The sequence below is a fragment of the Zootoca vivipara genome, chromosome 14 (assembly GCF_965207765.1).
Source record: "Zootoca vivipara chromosome 14, rZooViv2.hap1.1, whole genome shotgun sequence".
NCBI classification, from domain to species: Eukaryota; Metazoa; Chordata; class Lepidosauria; order Squamata; family Lacertidae; genus Zootoca; species Zootoca vivipara.
In genome coordinates this window covers 14710597-14732170 of record NC_142597.1, presented here as the reverse complement: position 1 = coordinate 14732170, position 21574 = coordinate 14710597, and the positions used below count along the sequence as shown (strand labels likewise).

The window sequence follows — 21574 nt, the reverse complement described above, 5'->3', positions numbered from 1 at the left end:
AGAGGAAACTGATTCAGAGTAAACTATTTTCTTTTGTGGTTCTTTCCTCCATTAAGGATTCACAAAGTTTAGTTTCCCACATGCCAAGGCAGTTTTGATTCAAGGCCAAAGACAAAGGGATTGCCACTAACCTTGAAGGAGGAATACAGCCTCCCCCAATTCTGAGTTTGCGAAGAAGTTTTACAGGTGCCTGCAGATTTATGTCAAATAACTGAACTAAAATAACTGGTGGGAAGAGAAGAAGAAAAACTTAGGTGGGAGACTAAGCTGAGAATTAATGGACAATTAACACTTCATGGCGAATGAGGAGTAAGAAGCTATAACAATTCTGGGATGCGCTTCTGTACAAAACAGATGGAGAACTGCATTTATTTAATGGTCCCCAACACAGTAAAATAAAACAGATTCCTGCATGTTGTGAACTAGCATACTCAGGAGAGAAACTGAGCATAGCCTTTACCTGGTTTTGCTGATCACCTTCAGACAGAATATGCTTTTCAGAGAAGAATACCATTGCAAGAGCTGTAGGCTAAATTGTGGTAGATCCCACAATTTTACCTGCTTACTCTGAGAACTATACAGAAAGGCTATGACCTAAACAACAAATGCACATTAAAGATCACAGCCTTGTGCCGCATAGTGCAAAGACAGAGCACTGATAGTTGCTGCAACGCCCATCACAAAGGTGCTTTTATTCAGTCTCCCCTCCTGCCAGACTTCAGCCTTTTGTCTCACAACAGGTGGAAGGAGAAACTGGTTGAAGAGACCAGTGGGGCAAGAGATACAGAAGCTGAAGCCTCACTCAAAATGACTTTGGACTTTTTAAAAACAGGATCTGATCTTCCAAGCTGATACCAATCCCCGACTTCAGTGAAGTGAAACCAGAGCAAGCCACAATCAACGCCAATGCACTCTGTGTGAGTACATCATTTCCAAACGCTATTTGTGTTAAAACAAAATCCCGACTACAGCATACAAAACATTTAAGTTGCAATTAAAAACACAGGGATGAGAAATCTTCTAGGTAGGTAAGACGGACGGACGGACAGACAGACAGACAGACAGACAGACACACACAATGCACCCATACTTTTTTAAAAAGTAAGCAGTGACAAGAGTCTGATAGATTCTCTCTCTGGAAAAAATGTTCCACAATCTCAGCCCCATGATGGAAACAGATCTGTCCTGAAGGCACTGCCAGATGTCATTCCAGCCACAGGATAGTAACAGAAGCAGATTGGGTAAACTCATAGGCATTCCTTCAGAAATACTGCATGCTGAATGTCATATATCGACATGGAAAGACAGAAACCCATACAATCTGTTCACACCTTTTGATTGATATGAATTTCTGTCCAACTGTACCCCAAAGACTCAAGGTGGATAACAATTATTTGAAGGTAGTAATCCATTCATTAACAGCTGTAAAAATAAGTATGGCACAAAGAATTGGGTAAACAGCAATGCACCATCCTTTATCGATTGTGTTGAGAAAATATGATCCACTGTAACAATGATAAAATTAACTTACTATTAAGAGAATACGCATAAATAAGGGGGGAAATGTTTACAGGAAAATGGACTGTGTTCCTTATGGTTTGGAATAATAAATACCAAGACAATGTGCAACCTACATGATACTGTCTTCTTATAAATCTGATTTGGGAGTTTCAAGAAAAGATGGCTAAGAAAAGACAGAGAAGGAGGAAACCCGGGGAGGAGGGGGGTGTAACTGTGGAATCCTATGCATGCTTACTCAGAAGACCCTCAGTGTCATTATAATAAATCTCCCGTTTGCTTAAAAAGTCAATTGGAAAAGAAACGCCACAAATGTGAAAGGATCACCATTGTCTTTAGCAGCCTTTTAGATCTAGGCACAAGTGCTAAAGTATGCGTACACACCATACATTTAAAGCACAAAGATTCATAGGAGCTGTAATATACCCACCACAGAGCTACAGTTCCCAGCAACCTTAACGAACTACAGTTTCCAGGATCGGGGCGGGGAGGGGGGCTTTTAATGTACAGTGTGTATTCAAATGCAGGAGTGATAGAATGCATAGGTTTTGGTGTGTCACCAGGTGCCTGCAAAATGTTCTCTGGATTAATAAAAATAAATCTCAAGACTCCTTCAGTTTTGACCTCTCCATTAAAAAAAGCAAACCATCCCTATCATTACCTGGCAGCAAGTTCTTGCACGGAAGCACTGCTGAAAATCAATCATCCTTCTCGAAGTTTCCTTCCGAATGCTTCTTAAATCACAGGAACATAGGAGTCTCATTTATGTATCCCAGAAAAGTGCATGCTGGGAATAGGTATGGTAGATCTGAGAATCAGAGCTAGGGAGGAGTGCAGTGGTTATTTTTAGTTACCCGTGGCAGATCCTTTAGTTAAAAAAAAAAAAAAAAGCCCATCTTGCGAGAAAGAAAGGGGAGAAAATGATGATTAATTTTTACAATGGCAGGCTGGTTTTCAAACATGTCCCGTGTGATGTAACTTGAGGCATAAATCAACAAATCCTTTCACTTGGGTTGTTAGGGCACCACTCGCTTCTTTAGGCAATTGTACAGGGCGTGGATGGGAAATGATGCCAGGTGACCTCTAAGGAACCTATCTGTCCAGTATAAACTTATGAAGCAATGCCACACCCTTGGGTCTTAATACCGGCCTCCCATCAAGTTGCATTCCTCTTGAAAGATGGTAGCGTAATATACCCTGCAGAAAACACACACGGTAATATTTTAAGTGGTACCAATAAGGCAATGTTGCAATTCGTGTGTGTTCTTGAGCATACTTTGGATCTAGGGACCTGAATAAATCTCTCTCCTCCACCCCTCCCTCACAATTGTCCTGAATGAATATTTAGTTCTGCCAGGAAAGTTCTCCGCACCCTTTCTTTAGGCGCTAAACATTATGTGGAGACACAAGACATGGCCTCCTTCATGGTGGCTCCCCAGCTATGCAACACCCTCACCTCTGAGCCCACCTGACACCAGCTCTGAATTTGTTTCAGGCTGCATATCAAGAACTGGTTATGAACTCAGGTACTTGACTGCTGTTAAGTTTATGGCCTATCAATACGAACCGGCTTACTGCTTTAGGTGTGTTACTTTATGCAATGAATTAATAGCTTTAAATTAATAATGCACCCCGCTCTGAGACCAAGGAGTAAAGGGTGAGCTATGATGAGGTGCTCTTCCTTTCCACCCAGCCCAAAGGACTGCTCACTCTCCTAGGAATCTTCAGACACTAAGATCTTCTTCAGAGTCCCTTTTAAGAACCCATCGGCTTTCAGAGGGACTTTAATGGTGCCATTCCAATTATGCAACTTCACTCCTAGCAAGGCCTACCCAGGGATTGCCCTGTTATGTTTCAGATGCCGGGACAAGACCTTTTTTATTTGATGTTGCCTGCTGTAAAACTCATTGTTTTACCTGGTATTCTATTACTTTTACTACCACCAGTTTGCTTTGGGATACTGATTTTTTTTTAATTGGATGTTTTAACTGCATGTTATTCCACACCACTTTGGAACATTTAAATTAAAATAGAAAAAGTGAGTTGTAAGTCTCTGAAATAACAATAAAAGGCAGGCAGGCAATGATTAGCATTTGAGGCTCTACAGCAAACTGCAGGCCCTAGTGCTATAGAAATAGCCACTGGTTCTGCTTGGTAATCACCCCCTGAGCAGCACTTCTACAGCTTTTTTTTGCAGGAAAATTCAGCTGCTTAAAATACTTTCCTACTGACTGAAATTCAAGACTTCTTTTTTAAAATAAATCGGCCTAACTAAAATCCCCCTCCCAAAAGAAATCAGCAGAATTAGCAACATTATTATAAAACTACATGCAGTTAAATTCTACCCAAAGCTTGCTGTTATGTAAACAGCTTTCGTCTGGCCCTAGGCAGATATACTCCTAAAGTCAATTTCTAACTTCCAAAGGTAGGGAGAAACTAGAGGATAACCTAAGCTGCATAAAATAATAGTGCAGAAGCTGCCAACATGGTGGCTGTCTGCATGCTCCCTAGTGCCCCCAAAGCCTCCCCTGGCACCCTCCCGAGGCCCCCTGCCTCTCCTAATTTTTGGAAGTTTGGAGGGAGGTGGTTTTGCTTAGTTTTTTCACCTTTAGGAGACAAGCTCTAGCGTGCAGCCAACTCAGCCATCTTGCTTTCTTATCCCCAGGATGCATCTGAACTCCACCCCGGACAGGCCAAGCTAGTGCTTTGCTTCTGCTCAGCCAAGGTGCCTGCATGTATCTATTTATGTATGCACTGAACTAAATAAAAAGAGGAGAAATATGGCACATAGTTGCCTCTTAAGGGTCTGAGGAGAGGGAGTGCTGGAATGCCTGGGAGGGACTAGAGGATTGTGGCCTATTTTAATTTTGTGGGAGGACAATTTTGTGCTTTGGGGCAGAGGCAAATGCATTGCCTGGGTGTGTATTAAAATGATGCCTGGATGTGTTTGAAGAGGTTGGGAGGGAAGAGAAATTGGCCGTGACAGTTTCTCAAATTTTGAAATATGCCCATACACCTTAACAGTTATGTGACCCCTGCTTATTCAAATGCATTGAGTTTACAGCAACCCTGCAAGGCAAGTCTGTATTATTAGTTAGGGTTCCTTTGGAATTTTGCCAATTGAGGCTCTGTCAGTCATACTTGCAACAGCTAACTGCTGCCATGATCTCTTCAGTAGTGCAGAAACATAACATGATCAACGTACTGCAATGCAATAAAATCAATTTTATTTGTAAATCACACAAGCCAGCTTGACTGGAGGTTTCTCACTATTAGCATTAAAACCACGTGACTTCAAATGCACTCAGCCAAATAAGCCCAACCGCAACCCATGTCCTATGCACGGCAATGAGAGTTTAGAAATCTGGAAAGATCTTTGACAATTAGGATCAAACTGTATGTTGTAGAAATGCATGGCGGCGGCTGATCACATGTGGGTTATGCATCTCTCGGGTAATGTCTAGCGAAAGACTACCCAAAATGGCTTTCACGATTTCTCTACCTATGCTCAAATTCACTGTCCATTGCACAGAGCAGGTGGAGAAATGGTGAATGATCGCATCATTCATAAATGCATTTAGAGATACACACATATATTAATGAGTGACATGGGCCACCAACAACCACGTGTCCTTTGTCATGTTAGGGCCTAAAAAGCAACCCAATAGCCATTTAGTGCATTATCACAGTTCTGAGATGCTGAACACCCCCACCATCGGGGTGATGCAGTGGAACACAGCTCTCAGACTTTTTCCAGAGCAGGATCAATTATGTTATCTGCCAGAGTACTCCCGACAACCTGATAATTGTGGCTTTAAAAATGTTTCCAACAGATTAGCACAGATGAAATCAAGAGAATGAGAAAAACAAACAGAAGTGGCATACTAGCAGCTTCAAGGATAACACTTTACTGGAAGATTCTTGCCATTTCTTCTTTTTAAAATTGTGTTGTTGTTATTGTTGTTGTTGCCATTTCTTCTTTTTAAAATTGTGTTGTTGTTGTTGTTGTTGTTGTTGTTGTTGCCATTTCTTTTTAAAATTGTGTTGTTGTTGTTGTTGTTGTTTTAAGTAGCACTGCCCCTTAACAGAAATCCCAATGTATACATATGCAGAATTCTGTTCCTGTGATTGTGGCCAGGGTACACCATTCTGAAATCTCAGTCTTCAAGGTAGATATTGTTACAAAACAAATCATAGGATTATAATATTAAGATCTTGGAAATAATTTATTGAGCTGGACTGTAAATGGAAATAATGAAAATTTTAAAAAATCAAGAACTACTTTTGGACTTTTTGAGTGAAAAAATATTAATTTGTGGTGCCTGAGAAGAATTATGTCTGGCAGATTGATAAGCACCTATATATGATATGATATAGCTAGATGGTATCCTACTAGTGAATGCTTTGAATAATTTGAATGATTATTATATATATAATTGGCAGATAGAGAATTGGAAGCTCCTCTTCTTTGTTTTTCTTTCTATCTCTTGATCTTTCTCTCTTTTTATTTTGGTTTTCGTAAAATTTATTTTCTTTAGATTACTTCTATTGTATTTTTATGTTGCAATAAATTTTCAATAAAAATATTTTTATATATGAAAAAGATATCAATTCTGCAGATTAAACCAAAAGTTTCACTTCACTTGGCCAATGAAACATGCATAGATGTCAACACACGTATACAAAATTGGCTGACTGGAACAGCCAAAGAGAAGCTCGTCATGTCTTTGATGGGTACATTTTGATAATCAAAGATCTCTGCATTTGCAAGTGGGAACGGGAGAATATATGTCAGTGTTTACTGTGAATCTGTACAATATCTAGGACTGTTAACTGCTGGGTCTTGCCTTCATTTTTAAACATGCGAGTTTTGAAGAAACAGCAGAGGGGAATATAGGTTGCTGGAAATAAGATAGATAAAAGGGAGAGCAGAGCATTAGTTATAGCCTCCAGCTGTCAAAAACCACTGCAACACAAGTTTTCTGTGCACAAGGCTGAGACACAGTAGGTGTAGAGAGAGAGAAAACAGGTATGAATCACTAGGTGCAATAGTCTCTCTTCTCGCTGTCTCATTTCATATTCTCTCATCCAAACCACTGAATGGTTTAACTACAGCCTGTCCTCAAAATCAGCATGAGCCTTTCTTACCAGTCCACCAGTCTACATGTTTTGCTTTGATTACATTCCTCTGATCAAAGAGATACTGGCAAGCCAGTTTGAGCGAGACAACCTTTTTAAGTTCCCAAATCTCTCAATGAAGGAGTGATTGGAGTACAAACACCATGCGGTAGACAAGGGTGAACTCGGGAAATGTGGAGAGGAAATAACAGTAGAGGAAAAGTTTGGGCTTAAATGAAGGAACGGTAGGTGTCCTGACAGCAAGAAACATCAATGGGATGAGAGATGGACAGAGATAGATGCTCAATCACACTGGTGCGTTCTGACTGCTGAAAGCAAAATGGTGAAATGCCTGTATCAAACACAAATTAGAGACTCAGTTAAAAGACTGTAGGATAAGGGAATTTGGAAGAGGGAAATTTTCAAAGAATAGTGACATGGTAGAGTCGTGGGCTCTTATATCCAAAGGACTGGCTTTTTCAGTGCCTAGACATTTTCCCTTCAAGCATAGTTCTTCCACATTCCAGAACAACAGTCTTTATAGAATCCTGGGCTGGCCATCTCTCTCTATTTCAATCATTCAGAGGGCCTCTGGCAAAATTGCATCACTGTCCTTACTCCCTGCTAATTTCTCCATCAACAAGTCTCTGGACTTCACTGTGGGTGAATTAATGCAACTATTTTCCAACACCTTTTATGGGTAAGGGCCAAAGCTCAATACAGTAGTATATTAAATACACTGCATATAGAAGGTCCCAGATTTGTATCCCCTGCATGTTCATGGTGGCACTGGAAAAGACTCCTGTCTGAAACCCTTGAAAGTTTCTGCTCATCAGTGCAGACCAGGGTTGGTGAAACTGTGTATTTCCAGAAGTTGTTGGACTGCCACTCCCATCAGCCCCAGTTCCCAGGTTCATGGAAGTGTATTTCGCAAGACACAGCTTTTGGGAATCCTGGCTCAACCCTAGTTCTGCATCACATTTACTTAGATGTGTAGGCAATGGGCAAGGCAACTTGACTGCATTTAGCTCCCACAGTTCAAAAGTCTATTCGCAAGCCACTGGCCTTAACAGGACATTACTATGATAGCAGAATAGCAGAGGCACTGGATTCTGCAGGTGTGGCTTTAAAAAGTGAGAAGATATTTAGCAGAACAGTAGGAGTGCAAGCAACATTTCCGTCCTTGCCCTGCTGTAGCACATATTTTGAAAGCCATGGAAAGCTCTTTCACAGTGCATCATGAAGACATACAATCTCACCCGAGGGCTGAATAAATTTCTTTTTATTGTCTTGTACCAGGTTAAATATTTTAAAATTATGGTTAAGCAATAAAAGCAGATATTTTGCCCTTTGACTTGTATGCAAATACATGTTCTTTCCTTCACTTTACCAGGTTTACCATTCAATCCAATAAGGAAATAATTATATCCCCATAGAAAATTTTTGCAAAAATGCAAATTTAATGCCCTGTGGGTGTGTCACGTATGTAGGTAGCTTACCTTTTCCTGTCAGGAGTTATACTGCTAAATAAATAAATTCTGGGATGCGGGTGGCGCTGTGGTCTAAACCACTGAGTCTAGGGCTTGCCGATAGGATAGGAAGGTCGGCAGTTCGAATCCCCGCGATGGGGTGAGCTCCCATTGTTTGGTCCCAGCTCCTGCCCACCTAGCAGTTCGAAAGCATGTTGAAGTGCAAGTACCGCTCTGGCAGGGGGTGGAGATGGTCATTCAGGTATACAGGACCGAGTTGTAACATGACTTGGGAATTTAATATATATATATATTGGCTATATTAATATAATTTAGTTTTGCTTGGTGAGTAAAATGTGTGTACATTTTCATACAACTAAAAATGACTGCCAGGTACTTGCAATTATACATACATACAGACATACATATTAAGCATTACCTGACATTTTCCAAAAATTTTATTTCCTTCTTCATCAAATGTAGGCTTACCAAGCTAAATGTTGTCCAATCCCAAAAATAACAGCAGATTTGAATTCCTCATACCCAAAACCAGTAGAGGCAGAACCTAGTTTTATCCTCCATGAATTTGCCTAATCCTCCTTTAAGGCCATCCAAGTTCGTGGCCACCCATCATTGTCTCTTGAGGAAACAAATTCCATAGTTGAATAATACACTACACTCTTTTTCCTGTCCTTAACTTTACAACATTCACCTTCGCTGGATGTCCATGATGTCAGGCTATAAGCAAATGAGAACATTTTTTGCTCTATCCATTTTTCCCATACCATGTACCATACACTTTTATGATGTTGCCTCTCTAAATTGAAAAGCCCCAAAGCCCCAAATGTTGTCATCTTTCCTCGAAGGGGAGTTGTTCCACATGCTTGATCACTTTGGCTGCCTTTTTTGGAACTTCTTCCAGCTCTACAATATCCTTTTTCGAGCTGAGGTGATAGGAACTGTGCACTTTCTTCCAATTTTGGTCAGACCACAAATTTGTGTAACAGCTGGGATAGCTCACTTGGTAAAGCACAAGACTCTTATCTCAATGTCATGGGTTCGAGACCCACACTGGGCAAAAGATCCCTGCATTGCAGGGGGTTGGACTAGATGACCCTCATGGTCCTTTCCAACTCTACAGTTCTATGATTCTACTGGTAGTTTTATTTTCAGTTCCTTTCCTAACGATCCCAGGCACTGAATTTACCTTTTCCTCAGCTGCCGCACATTAATTCCACCTCCATCCTTGACATTCAGAACTGAAAGATTAACCCCAGCCTGAGAAACAAGGTAACAGCAGTAAGAAAAGCTTTGCTGATCCACAGTCCTGACTGGCCTTGTGAAGGCTGAGATCTACAAAGGGCATGTTACTTTCCTGGCCATATTACATTACTGGTTTGATGTACCTACACCTGTCTACTAAAAAAGTATAGAATTACAGATTGTTTTTTTCTCAGCCAACACAAGTTTTTGAAATCCACAGTGTCTCTAAGACAGCTCCCCCAAGACTGAAAAAGTAACATCAAATGAAGCCAGATGTTTCTTACGGTATCATAGGAAGCATTTCAAGGTTTAAAATGAATGGAAACCTTCCAAAAAATATTTCTATGTAAAGATGAAAGGGTTGGGCAGATCTCTTAGGAAAAGATTTGTTTTTGGAAATGTGCCAGGGTGGGGTGAGGAGTATGTACAACACAAGCAAATAGACACTATCAAAAAAACCCATTTATTCCAGCTCCCTTAAGGGATCGAACTATGTCCTGTTGCAATGATAAAATAATTATGATGAACCCTGCGAAGAGCACATTTCTGATTTACTCACATTTCTGATTTACTCACCAGCACTTGGAAAGGTTCCAAGCGTTGTGACATTTTACTATGTTGCAATAAAATGTGCGTCATTAGGTCACTTGTGGATTTACCCAGGGCAGCAGCTAACACAAACAGCACTTGGTCTATTATATGACTCAAATTATTTTAAAGCTTGACATTTGTTACGAAATATATATATCACTGTAAGTCATCCTGACATCCTGTTTCATTTTTTAAAAAATAATTCTATAGGGCTGTGCTGCCCAGTAATGAGCAAACTTAATTTCACTGAGTGATGACAAATAACAATACGTCATACTTACCAATGTGGTTTGGCTACTCCACCAGTAAGCTGTTCTCCTGAATCTGAGCTCATTCTTAACAGCACATTTGGAATCCATTATCCAATAGGAATCCATTACTGACTAATGTTGTGGGGGCTGTTATGTGACCTCCCCACAACACTTGTGTGAGGGGAACATGCAGGCTAGTTGCAGCCCCCACTACATGGCTCCCGAGTGCATTGGAAGAGATTCTATGCACATACCTATGTATGAGTGCATGGATTTTCTCTACCTGAGGGCAGATCCTGGCTCAATCAGAGTTGTATCCCCCCATCCCGCACAGCACTACAGGTAAACATGAACAGCTCCTTCCAATGTGCTCTGAACATGCAGAGCTAGACACTATAGCCTCAAACACCATCCTTACGCATTCTTTCAGCATGGGTGCAGTGTCATCTGAAACACACACGAGCCAAATTCACTCAGTAGGGAAACCTTTCTTGAACTATCCCAACTTCTGAGCACTTACATTTCCAAATTAATGCCACCATCTTCACAGCAAGGGTTGTTGTTGTTGCTGCTGTTTTTGCAGGGAGTAACTAATTCCTTGAGTGATAGCACCACAATTTAGCAACCACCAACAAAACTCTCTCTCCTTGGTTGCCACCTCCTTGGTTGCCACCTGCCCTGCTTCCAGTTGTGGGGGTGCCCAGAGAGGTGCCCCAAATGTAAATCTCAGCATATGGGTGGATAAATACCGCAGTGTGTGGTGCAAGTGAAAATCTTACCAAGTGTTGATTCTCATTAGATTCCACTCCCTTAAGAAATCAGATCTGATTGCCTATTAAATTAAACAAGCCTATAGGGCTGTCCTTGCCCTGTTCCCCACAGTCCTAGTACATTCATGCTTACCAGAGCTACATGAGCAAGCATACAGATTACAGAGCAAACACTTACCATACCATCAGAGATGCACGGGGAAGGGCCCTTTGCCATTATATTCTCATTCTTATATATGCCCAATTTTTTTTATATAAAAAAAAGTTTTAGCGTGTATTTTAATGACTGCAAGTTAGCAAACTCTGCTACAGCATTGCAGAAGTTGACTTTGATAGGAGAGTTCAGCTCTATGGCAAGAACTTGTTGAACTAGAATTGTAGGAGGGGAGAAAGGGGACGTGCTGGCTCACTCAGTCCCCTCCGTCACGTCCCTGGCACTGTCCCAGGTTTCCTGCACTGGTTGGAGAGCAAACGTCTGCAACAGGGAATCCCCACCCAGTTAGAACCTTGGACATATGGGGTCTGAATCACACAGGGTGCTCTCCAAGGTACAGGAGTTTCCATGTTGCAGGTACCCTGTTTCCCCTATTTTAAGACGTAGTCATAAAATAAGACATAGCAGGATTTTTAAGCATTCAAGGAATATAAGCCATACCCCGAAAATAAGACATAGTGATAGGTGCAGCAGCAATGCCGGCTGCGGCAGGAGGAGGAGGAAAAAAAATAAGACATCCCCTGAAAATAAGCCATAGTGTGTTTTTTTTTGAGGAAAAATAAATATAAGACGGTGTCTTATTTTTGGAGAAATACAGTATCTGGCCTTCTAATGAGTAGAGGGCAGCAGGGGAAGCAGTGGGGCCATGAAGCACACCCCTGCTACCCCCCCCCCAATTGTACAAGAAGAATGATGCCTGGACAAGGCCAATGAAACCCAATAAACTGGGTGTTCAACATCATGAAGCTGGAACTTATATGCAGCCGGTTTTTTAAAAGCAGAATCACAATGAAGATGCGCACTGCATTCCACTTTCTGCTTCTGTTCATGACTCTCTGTCCACAGTGACTGAGGTGTCAGACAAATCGCAACGTTGCCCACCACTGCAAACACCCTTCATGCGGCTTGAGTGCTGGTTAGCAAAATCCTGTGACATCTTAAAATATCCCAACCAGGTCCTGAAACTGGTATAAGAAATGTGTGCCTATGCACATAATCTCATGGTTTCTGCAGCCTACTTTGTTACCTGAACGGCTTACAAACAGCTGATTTTAAAAGCTCACTGGTTCGTGCTGGCAAAGTGTGGGAGAGCTGTTAAAGGGCATTCCAAAAATACAAAACTCTAGTAGCAAGATGTCAGGATGCCTGTTATGCATTAATTTCAACAGTGCACATTACAATATACTGGACATTATTCCCTTTATTTGAACCTGTGGTCACATCAGTACATGATTTCAGGGAAAGAGATTTGTGTAATCAAGCAAATGGGCTTTGCAAAATAGCATTTTCCGAAAGACTGAGTTGTAGCTAGGAGTGGCAGAAAATATATTTAGAAACCCTTTCACAGAACATGTTCACTTCATAATAATAACAAATATCTAGAGAGATATCAATCAACTCATGACTGCAGTTCATTTTTACAGCCCAGTGGGTTTGACTGATTCATTGCATGCACTGAAAGAAGAAGAAAGGGCATGTTACTTAAGTGCTAGGAAGCACTGTTGTAAAGAGGAAAAAACTTCAGAAGATAAACAGAACAAGCCTCTTGCTGGCAAATACTAATTCATCTGTTGTCTAAATGACACTGAAAGATGGGTTTCAAAGGGAAATGTTCATTTAGCAGGAAACTAGCATAGATTTAATGGAAAAAGTAGTGCTCCAAGGTTTGCTCTCAGAAATATGTCAAGCACAGTCAACACAAGGATATTGTATAATGGTTGATTATGGGGAGCAAGCACACTCCTCAAACTTTCTGCACCAAAATGCCCAATGTCGCTATATCACTTGTCTGTAAGGATTTGATCCTGGAGCATTTTTAATGGCACATATAAGCCACACCCATGTGCAAAATTGTGCTGAACCACCTATCTTGAACACAAATTACCTCCTGGAAAAATGTGCAACTTCTTACCTCAAGAGCACTGTGATTTTCTTCTGTCTCTTCCATTCTTTCAAATGTTATCCCTCGGATTCTAAATTATAACAGCGGAATGTCAAGGTGGCAGCTCCTGTTTGATTAATTAGGCTTTTTTAAATTTATCTGTTTATTTTAAACACACACACACAATTTCACCAACACCACCATTTAAGTTGCAAGTCAGAACCAGACCTCCATTAGGCAAGTTTTGTTTGGATGAAGTCACCATCCCTTCCTACAACGTCAAGACGAGCCAAATTCAAAGAACAAAAAAATTAACATCTTTGCATTATTTTTTTATGAAGTGGCGGACACTTTAATTCCATATTGCCATCTTGCTTCCTTAAGGGTGCAAGCGAGGGCAGAACGAGACATGGTGACATTTATTTGTTGCTCTGTTTGGGGTGTTTTTTTTGGGGGGGGGGGGGTGGAACGAACCATGGGATCTGAATTCAAACTACAGTGAGATGGAGTGGAGGGAGAATGCCAGCATGTTTTCTCCCCAAAAATACACAGCCATCAGCCTCCACGATTCCAGAAAGTAGGTGGGGGGGGGGGAGAGATTAATGGACAGCTTCACAGAGAAGTGGGGGAGCAAACCTAGGTCTCATTTAACAGTCAGGAGAATAGAGGGGGCAAAGCAAAAGGAACAACTCAGGTAGGTATATAATTTAAATTCCCTTTCAAGCTACGCAGTGAACCTAACTGGGTCATTGAGCAAAGTGTGGTGTTTCTACAAGCTGCCAGCATGAGGTCCTCAGTCCATATCAGGCCCCTTCTATACAGGGGTTGGGGGCTTTAACCCTATGGTCCCAATCGGGATTACTGCAATCTGCATTGCAAAAAATAAAAGAGAAAAAAAAGTTCAATTTGTTTCAACCACTGTATGGGGAGGGGCATTTAAATAAAGCCCCACCCTACCCTAGCACTAGAGTCCCAATCATAGCTGCCAAGTTTTCCCTTTTCTCACGAGGAAGCCTATTCAGCATAAGGGAAAATCCCTTAAAAAAGGGAGAACTTGGCAGCTATGGTCCCAATATGGATCCGCGCCCCCCCCCCACGCACACCACTGGCCATTCGTGTTTGCGTGTATGGAACTATATGAGAACAATATGAGAACAATGGAAATAAAGGCACAATTAACGGCTGTGAGGCATTGGAGGCCGCTCCCTGCAAGGCCCTTTCCACCTGGCCTAGGGGGCCAGGCCCACACTCACCAAGCCCCACTGAAGAGGCTCCTCATGAGGCCAGAGGAACATTGCCCGGCTAATGTTTTATTGATTTATTGGTTTTAATATGCTGTAAACTGCTTTGAGATTCTTATTAAAAATTATAAAGCGGTATAGAAATTAAAAACAAACAAATAAATCTACACAGTCCTGGGACACAGGCTGGTGTAAGCTTCGGCTCAGCCATACACCCTGGCAGGGTGCTGAATGGGCACAGCTGCGTGAGGGAAGCCGCCCAGGGAGGGCTCCCTGCTGAGGGCCTGATGGGCCCTGCCCTTGCCTCTCTCCACCTGGCTTGTGGGGGGCTTGACAGGCTTCACAAGGACTGCAGCTGCTGCTCAGCAGAGAGGGCTCCATTTTCAAATTGTTTTACATTTTTATCTGTGTTGTTTTACATTTTTATCTAAGCCCTGGAAGACCTGCACCCTGCCTTGCTGGCCTTTTCCCATCTGGCCTAGGAGAGTGGAGTGCTGACTGACTCCAACCACAAAAGCTGAGGCTGTTGAACAGATTCTTGGGCTGGAGTACTGTTTACAGCTTGCTGTTATTATCGATATTGTTGTTGTATCTTTAGTTTTAGATCTTATGATTTACATGGAAATTGTTTCCATTTGGTTGTGTACTTTTTGATGCGTTTTTATTTATTGTTTGACTTCTGTTACATTTGCAATTATGTAAATCTTGTCGTGTCGTAAGCCGCCTTCAGCATAGTTTTAACTATGGAAAGGCGGCAGACAAATAAAATGATGGTGACGATACCCTCCCCACCATGATATTCTCTGGACAGCTCCTTCTCCCCCGTCTCTGTTCTCTGTCCAGTCTCCTCAGAATCCCCTCAGAACCCGCAAGTTCCCTATGGCAGCTCCCAATAATAAGTGATTTAATAATAGTAATTATTAATAATAAGTGATTTAATAATAGTAATTATTATTATTTATGACTTGTCCTCCACCCATCTGACTGGGCTGTCTCAGCCACTCTGGGCAGCTTCCAACAGAATATAACAGAAGACAATGGCTAATTAAAAAGGGGGGGAATAAATAGCTTGATCCAGGCTACAACTAGGAAAAAGGGGTTAAATTCCCCAGGAACCTGCCCTGCAAGCCCAGGTCCTGATCTGGAACAGACCTTTGTGCTTGCTATTCACTTTTTAAAAAACAAACAACAAATTGCTAATTGTGTAAATGGCTTCATATCTAGATTGGCCCTAAATGTTTTAATACCCTGTGAATAATAAGAAATCTGTATGGTAATCAATGTAAAGTATAAATATTCTACAAAACTAAAATACTGTAGGTAATTATTCCGTGACTCCCAAGAAGTGTCTAAGCACTCCTACAAAACTACAGTTGATGATAATTACATGGGGGAATCCATGAAAGAGGTGAGCTGGTTTAAAATATGCTTCAGATATGTAGCATGTACATAGCTGCCAAGTTTTCCCTTTTCTCGCGAGGAAGCCTATTCAGCATAAGGGGAAATCCCTTTAAAAAAGGGATAACTTGGCAGCTATGCATGTAGCAAATTTTGACACATGCATCAGGGTCCTATTAATAAGTTAATATTATAATATAATCTGGTAATATGCAGGTTATTGCCCTCTGAACACAGGGATTTTGCATTTCTAGCTATTATGGCTATGAGCAATGATAGTATACCTTCCACAAATATATCTAATTCATGCTAGTTATTGGCTGTCATAGCCTCTTTAAGCTATTAATGTTGCAGGTTAACTGTGAATTGCGTGAAGTGGTACTAATTCCCCCCTTTATGCTTATCTAAAATGTAATCCACAATAAGGCTGTATTTAAGTAATGTTCGCATAGGCACACACATGCACACTGTCTCCAGTTTGCACACAATGTTAGTGCAAACATGCAGGCTCCTGTTGAGCAGATTGCAACCACTTTTCCAGCAACACATGTTAAACAGCATGCTATGCTGTTTTATTATTGCCCCTTGTACACTACCCTGAGGGAATCCATTTGTATGAAGGGCAGTTCTAAAATATTTTAAATAAATAGATGTTACCCATTTTTGAGAAAGGAAGGATCAGCAAAAGAGAGCAATATTGTATGGTCAAGATAACAGATCAGATCAATGCCAAAGGTGAGATCCTTCTAATCAACAAAACTCTAACAGAATCTCAACAGCTTGCAGGTTAAGTTCACTTTCCTCTTCAGAAGGGTAGTCTGTGGGCTGCATTGCTCCCTCCCGTGTGCATTTTTATTTGGTCTCTGAAAACTGTAACCAATGGTAATTTAGGCATGGTTGAGAGAAAAAATCCTTAGTATAAGGAATAGAAAAGTTTTGTCAAGAAGACCAAAAAATCCCACACGTTCTGATAAACTGCTTAGCATGCAGTGCCCCCTATATACATGCTCTGTAACTCTGACTCCTCAACTGTCAGCTTGCACCAAGTTTTATTACAGAGCCTGACTGCTTGCCAATGGATAGGGTAACCACTTGCGTGGCAAGTTACTCCCATGGATTCCAAACAAAATAAAAAAAATCCTTCCAGTAGCTCCTTGGAGACCAACTAAGTTTGTCATTGGTATGAGCTTTCATGTGCATGCACAGATACCAGGTTGATGGACTTCCATTTCATGCGGCTCAATGTGGTGCCTTCCATAGTTTAACAAGGCTACCATGGATTCCAGACCTTCAGCACAAGAAAAGTGACCTTCCTCCCGCCACAAGCTGGCCACCCTTTGTGACTACCAGCACTGTTATCTCAAACAAGCAAGTTTCCCCTACTCCCAAGCAGCTACTAAAATGTATTGTATTTGCCATAGTTTTCCGCACTACCTTTCACACAAAAGTAGGCTTCTGCCTTACCTGAGGTGTCTTATCTGTGCTAATCTGCATGCAGGCGATCTTTTCAGCGGTCCAGCTACACCTGCAGCCTGACTGCTTGCTGGATACCCCCTCTTGTGTTTATCATCGTTACCTTGTTTACAGCTGCAGCCTTTCCAGAGGGAGTCAGCAACTGGGGAAAATTTCACAGCCGAGGGACGCACACACGTGCGCGCACACACAACACACTCATAGCAGCACTGTAAAGGCTGCTTCTGGATACCAAGTTTCCAATGGCTACAAATATATGCTAATACAGGCAGTTATCTGACCAGGGATCTGGGGGTGTGGTAAGCCAACGGCTGAAAACTTTAACTGATTAACTGGTGTGGTTAAATAAAAGGAGCTCTGAAACCTGTCCCTTGTGATTGGTCAGCAGCAGGGGTTGCCATAAGCAAAAAGCCACAAAGGTTTAAGGAAAAATTCATGACATTGAAAGGCTGCCTTCCCTGCAAGCCACAGGAACCGTGGGCTCTCACCCCTGTACACCAAATTGGATGGCCTTTAAAATGGTTTCTCCTTCTAACTCAAGGGTGAGGAACCTTTTGTCATCAGAGTGTCAGGTCCCCTTGGCTGGTGGTGCAGAGGCAAAAATGAGTGGAGCAACGAATGGAAATACTATCTTTGTACAGCAGGGTAGTTTCTGCTTACACTTGCACAGTGCTCTCTGCCTTTCTTTCATCCAGGCAAGCAAGGGACATTATCAGACTGGAATGACACATTCCAGCCAGGCAAAAACAGAAACAAAAACCCACTTATGGAGAATGCAAAACAGGGCCAGTCAGAGCTGGGGCCTGGGGAAGAGTCCCAAGGACAAGACAGAGGGTTTGGAATGACACTGTTGGCTCCTGGCTTGAGGTGCCCAACCCCTGTTAAAGCTAATGCATTAGCAGTGTTGGCATTTAAGGATTTGTCTCATTTTAAATATGTGTTTTAAAAAAACAACAGCAGCTTTGGTTCAAGATGAAGGTTAAGGCGTACAATTTCCAGCCGTCCAGCCGAGCTTCAGTAAATATGGAAATGGTAAAGGACTCCCATGCCACATAAGCAGCCAAGACTTTAGTATAGTCTTATATGTTACGCTCGCTTACATATTAGATTCCATGCACCCTCACATCTTGGTTGTTCAGTGGGGAGGGGGGACATCTAGGCAGAAATTCTACAGGTGCAGCTTTTTCAATCAATTGCAACAGCTCTTTTTGTTTTTTGAATTGTAAATTCACTGAGTTTTTGAGACACTTACAAATTGTAATAATAGCTTCTTTTTTAAAAAAACAACCCAAAGCAATATCTTTGTCTTCAGCACCTTCAGGTAAACAAAATCTGCTATCTAAGAACTTTAACAAAAAGCACTGAATTTAGAAGATATTTTCATAGATTTGCAAGCAAGCTTGAGTTAGGAAGAGAATTCTAGAGTCCCACTGCCCTCCTGAAATTAATTTAATCTTTATTTGGTACTTGTGCCGCTTGCCTGGAGGTAGCATAGAAGGGGAAATGAAAAGCCACATCAACCAACAAGACAAAAGATGCCCATAGAGACTGCGGGGGTGGGTGGGTTTCCTTATCACATGTATGAACCTTTGCTATTCACTCTCAAGAAGCGTTATTTAACCTGACAGACTCTTTACTGCCTATCCTGTGTCCAATCTATTGAAAATGGGTGTGCACATACCTGTTAATGGCTTTTGATGACAGCTGTGTCTACTTTCATGGGTGGATTTTCAAGCAGGGTAACATTGCAGAGCATGCGAACCAAGAAAAGCTCTGCCGCCAAATTACCAAGAAAGGTGCACACATGCAGAACAATTAAATCTCCTCAAGAGCCAAGGCAAAGCCATTCTTCTGATTCACACTGTAAACACCTTTTCATATGGTGAAGCCAGCTTCTGCTTTGAGAACTTATCTTGCTGACAGCTGCCTCTCTTTTTTTAACATGCACTTGAACCTTCTGGCATTCGACAGCGACACTTGAACCTATGTCCTCTGGCTCTAACGCCCTCAAGAAAAGAGCATGTTCTCATATGCAAATAGCTTAGCTTGAATATACGCAGAATATCTGATCTAGCAGTGATATAAAAGCTTGTAAATACTTCCCTCTCATATCAGGGTGGAGTACAGAAATATAAGAACACAATAAAAGCAGCATAAAAAAGCTGCACAGGGCTGTCAGCATAAAAAAGTATTTAAAACTATGCAATATATGTAAGTTTAGGTGCTAATGCAACAACTAATAATGCCCTACGACACCAATGGTTTGCTTCCCTCCCTCTTCTGGTGCCCTCTGGTGTCTCATGCAACATATGAGTTCTTCAGCAAAGATTATGCAGCTGCAATTTTGCTCAGATGTTTCACACAGAGCCATCAAAGACTCACTAGGAGAGTTCTAGTTACAGGTAGGTAGCCGTGTTGGTCTGAGTTGAAACAAAATAAAAAAATTCTTTCAGTAGCACCTTAAAGACCAACTAAGTTTTTATTTTGGTATGAGCTTTAATGTGCATGCACACTTCATCAGATACACATCTGATCTGTATCTGATCTGATCTGTATCTGATAAAGTATGCATGCACACGAAAGCTCATACCAAAATAAAAACTTAGTTGGTCTTTAAGGTGCTACTGAAGGAATTTTTTTATTTCACTAGGAGAGGACAGGGAGGAAACAAGAGCTACATCGGTGCCACTTATATGGCAGAAGGAAAATTAAATACAGTGGAACCTCAGTTTATGAACACCTCGGTTTATGAATTTTCGGTTTATGAATGCCGCGGACCCATCTGGAACGGATTAATTCACTTTCCATTACTTTTAATGGGAAAGTTCGCTTCAGTTTATGAACGCTTCAGTTTATGAACAGACTTCCGGAACCAATTACACCCATGTTTCAGTTTATGAACGCTTCAGTTTAAGTACTTCACGATCCCGTCTGGAACGGATTAATCCACTTTCCATTACTTTCAATGGAAAAGTTCGCTTCAGTTTATGAACGGTTACTCCACGGACCGTCTGGAACGGATTAATCCACTTTTCATTACTTTCAATGGGAAAGTTCGCTTCAGTTTATGAACGCTTCAGTTTTTGAACAGACTTCCAGAACCAATTGTGTTCATAAACCGAGGTACCACTGTATGCCTATTCTTGGATTGCATCTTAAAATACTTGGGATAAGCAGCAGCACCTAGTTCAAGACTCATAACATGACTAACATTAAAAAATGTTAGTTTTTTATTTTCTTGTTACAAAATTGTACACACATAAATAACCCAGCATGACAAGAAAAATGGGTCACAGGGGGGTAAAATAGTAATAACTAACATGTTTTCAATGCATCCATAAACGTGCACCAAATGAAGGAATAAAAGAATGCTTACTTTTTACCAACATGTTAGCTAACAGGTGTTAAGTGGTAACAAAATAATCATTAAGTGATCGGTAATAAGGGTCATCGTTCCAACAGCAACATGTACCCATTACTATGCAATAAAGAAACCAAAAGGTATCATACACCAAGTCAACACTGAATAGGTGGCTGTTTCAAGGATCTACGTCGCTACGACACACTTCCTAGGAATTCTTATATATATATATATATATATACACACACACACGTAAAAAGGGCATGTGGGTGTGTCTCCACTTTTTTCTGAAACCGATTGCATTCAAATTCAGACACAACGTCCCATGCGAATGTCCGAAGGATCTTAGAAAGTTTGCAAAGACAAATGTCACACCTGGGCCACGTAAGACCCCCCCCGAAACCCCTGTTCCAGAACACACAACTCAGCCAAAAGTGCATGCTGGGAAAAGAACCAGGTTGCAAACCAGTTCCCTCTAGCAGCAGCTACACTGGTACTACACCTATAGAACCTTCCCTCTCAACAGTACCTCAGCTGCCATTTACATACCAGGCCGAAGCCTTTACAGACTAGGCCAAATGGAGACTGAGTCGCCTGGGTGGAGGTTGGGGGAGGAGGGGACGGGATAGGTCAGGACACGGTGGGGCCAGTCACAGGGATGAGGCGGGGGTGGGGGGAGGAGGGGGCGGGATACGTCATGGATCGACACAGGGTGGTGGCAGTCACAGGGATTAGCCACAGCAACGCGTGGCAGGGCCAGCTAGTTCTGTGGTAAAAGCTCTGAAGTGATAACAATTACATGTTGGAAGCTCTTGTTATTGGATTGCAAATACAACCCTAGTACAGATGTAAACACTGATAATCTCCCAAACAGAGTTAGGAGATTGGGAGTGTAAACCAGACTTACACAGATCTCCATTTTCTTACCTGTGCTAATTCCACCTTCCCTTCTCAAGTTAGTGTTAATTATGGTGCAACATTACCTGAATGGGCACTAGCCATGGTTAGTGCAATCCAGCAGTTTT

The 21574-nt window shown here is 41.6% G+C and overlaps 1 protein-coding gene across 9 annotated transcripts in view; it reads right to left on the bottom strand.

The window, feature by feature from the left end:
* The window catches only part of ST3GAL4 (ST3 beta-galactoside alpha-2,3-sialyltransferase 4), a 153297-nt gene that overhangs the window by 42653 nt on the left and 89070 nt on the right, over positions 1 to 21574 (bottom strand). For 2 of the 9 annotated variants that reach the window (XM_060268393.2, XM_088657679.1), the window contains exon 5: positions 13107 to 13167. The exons of 3 other annotated variants lie outside the window; for them this stretch is intronic. In XM_060268393.2, coding sequence (XP_060124376.2) covers positions 13107 to 13142 — 36 coding nt within the window. In that variant the 5' untranslated portion in view covers positions 13143 to 13167. Of the gene's footprint in view, positions 1 to 13106; positions 13204 to 17179; positions 17432 to 21574 lie in introns of those variants that run through there. 4 more of the 9 variants (XM_060268391.2, XM_060268390.2, XM_060268395.2 and 1 more) reach the window with 4 other exon arrangements.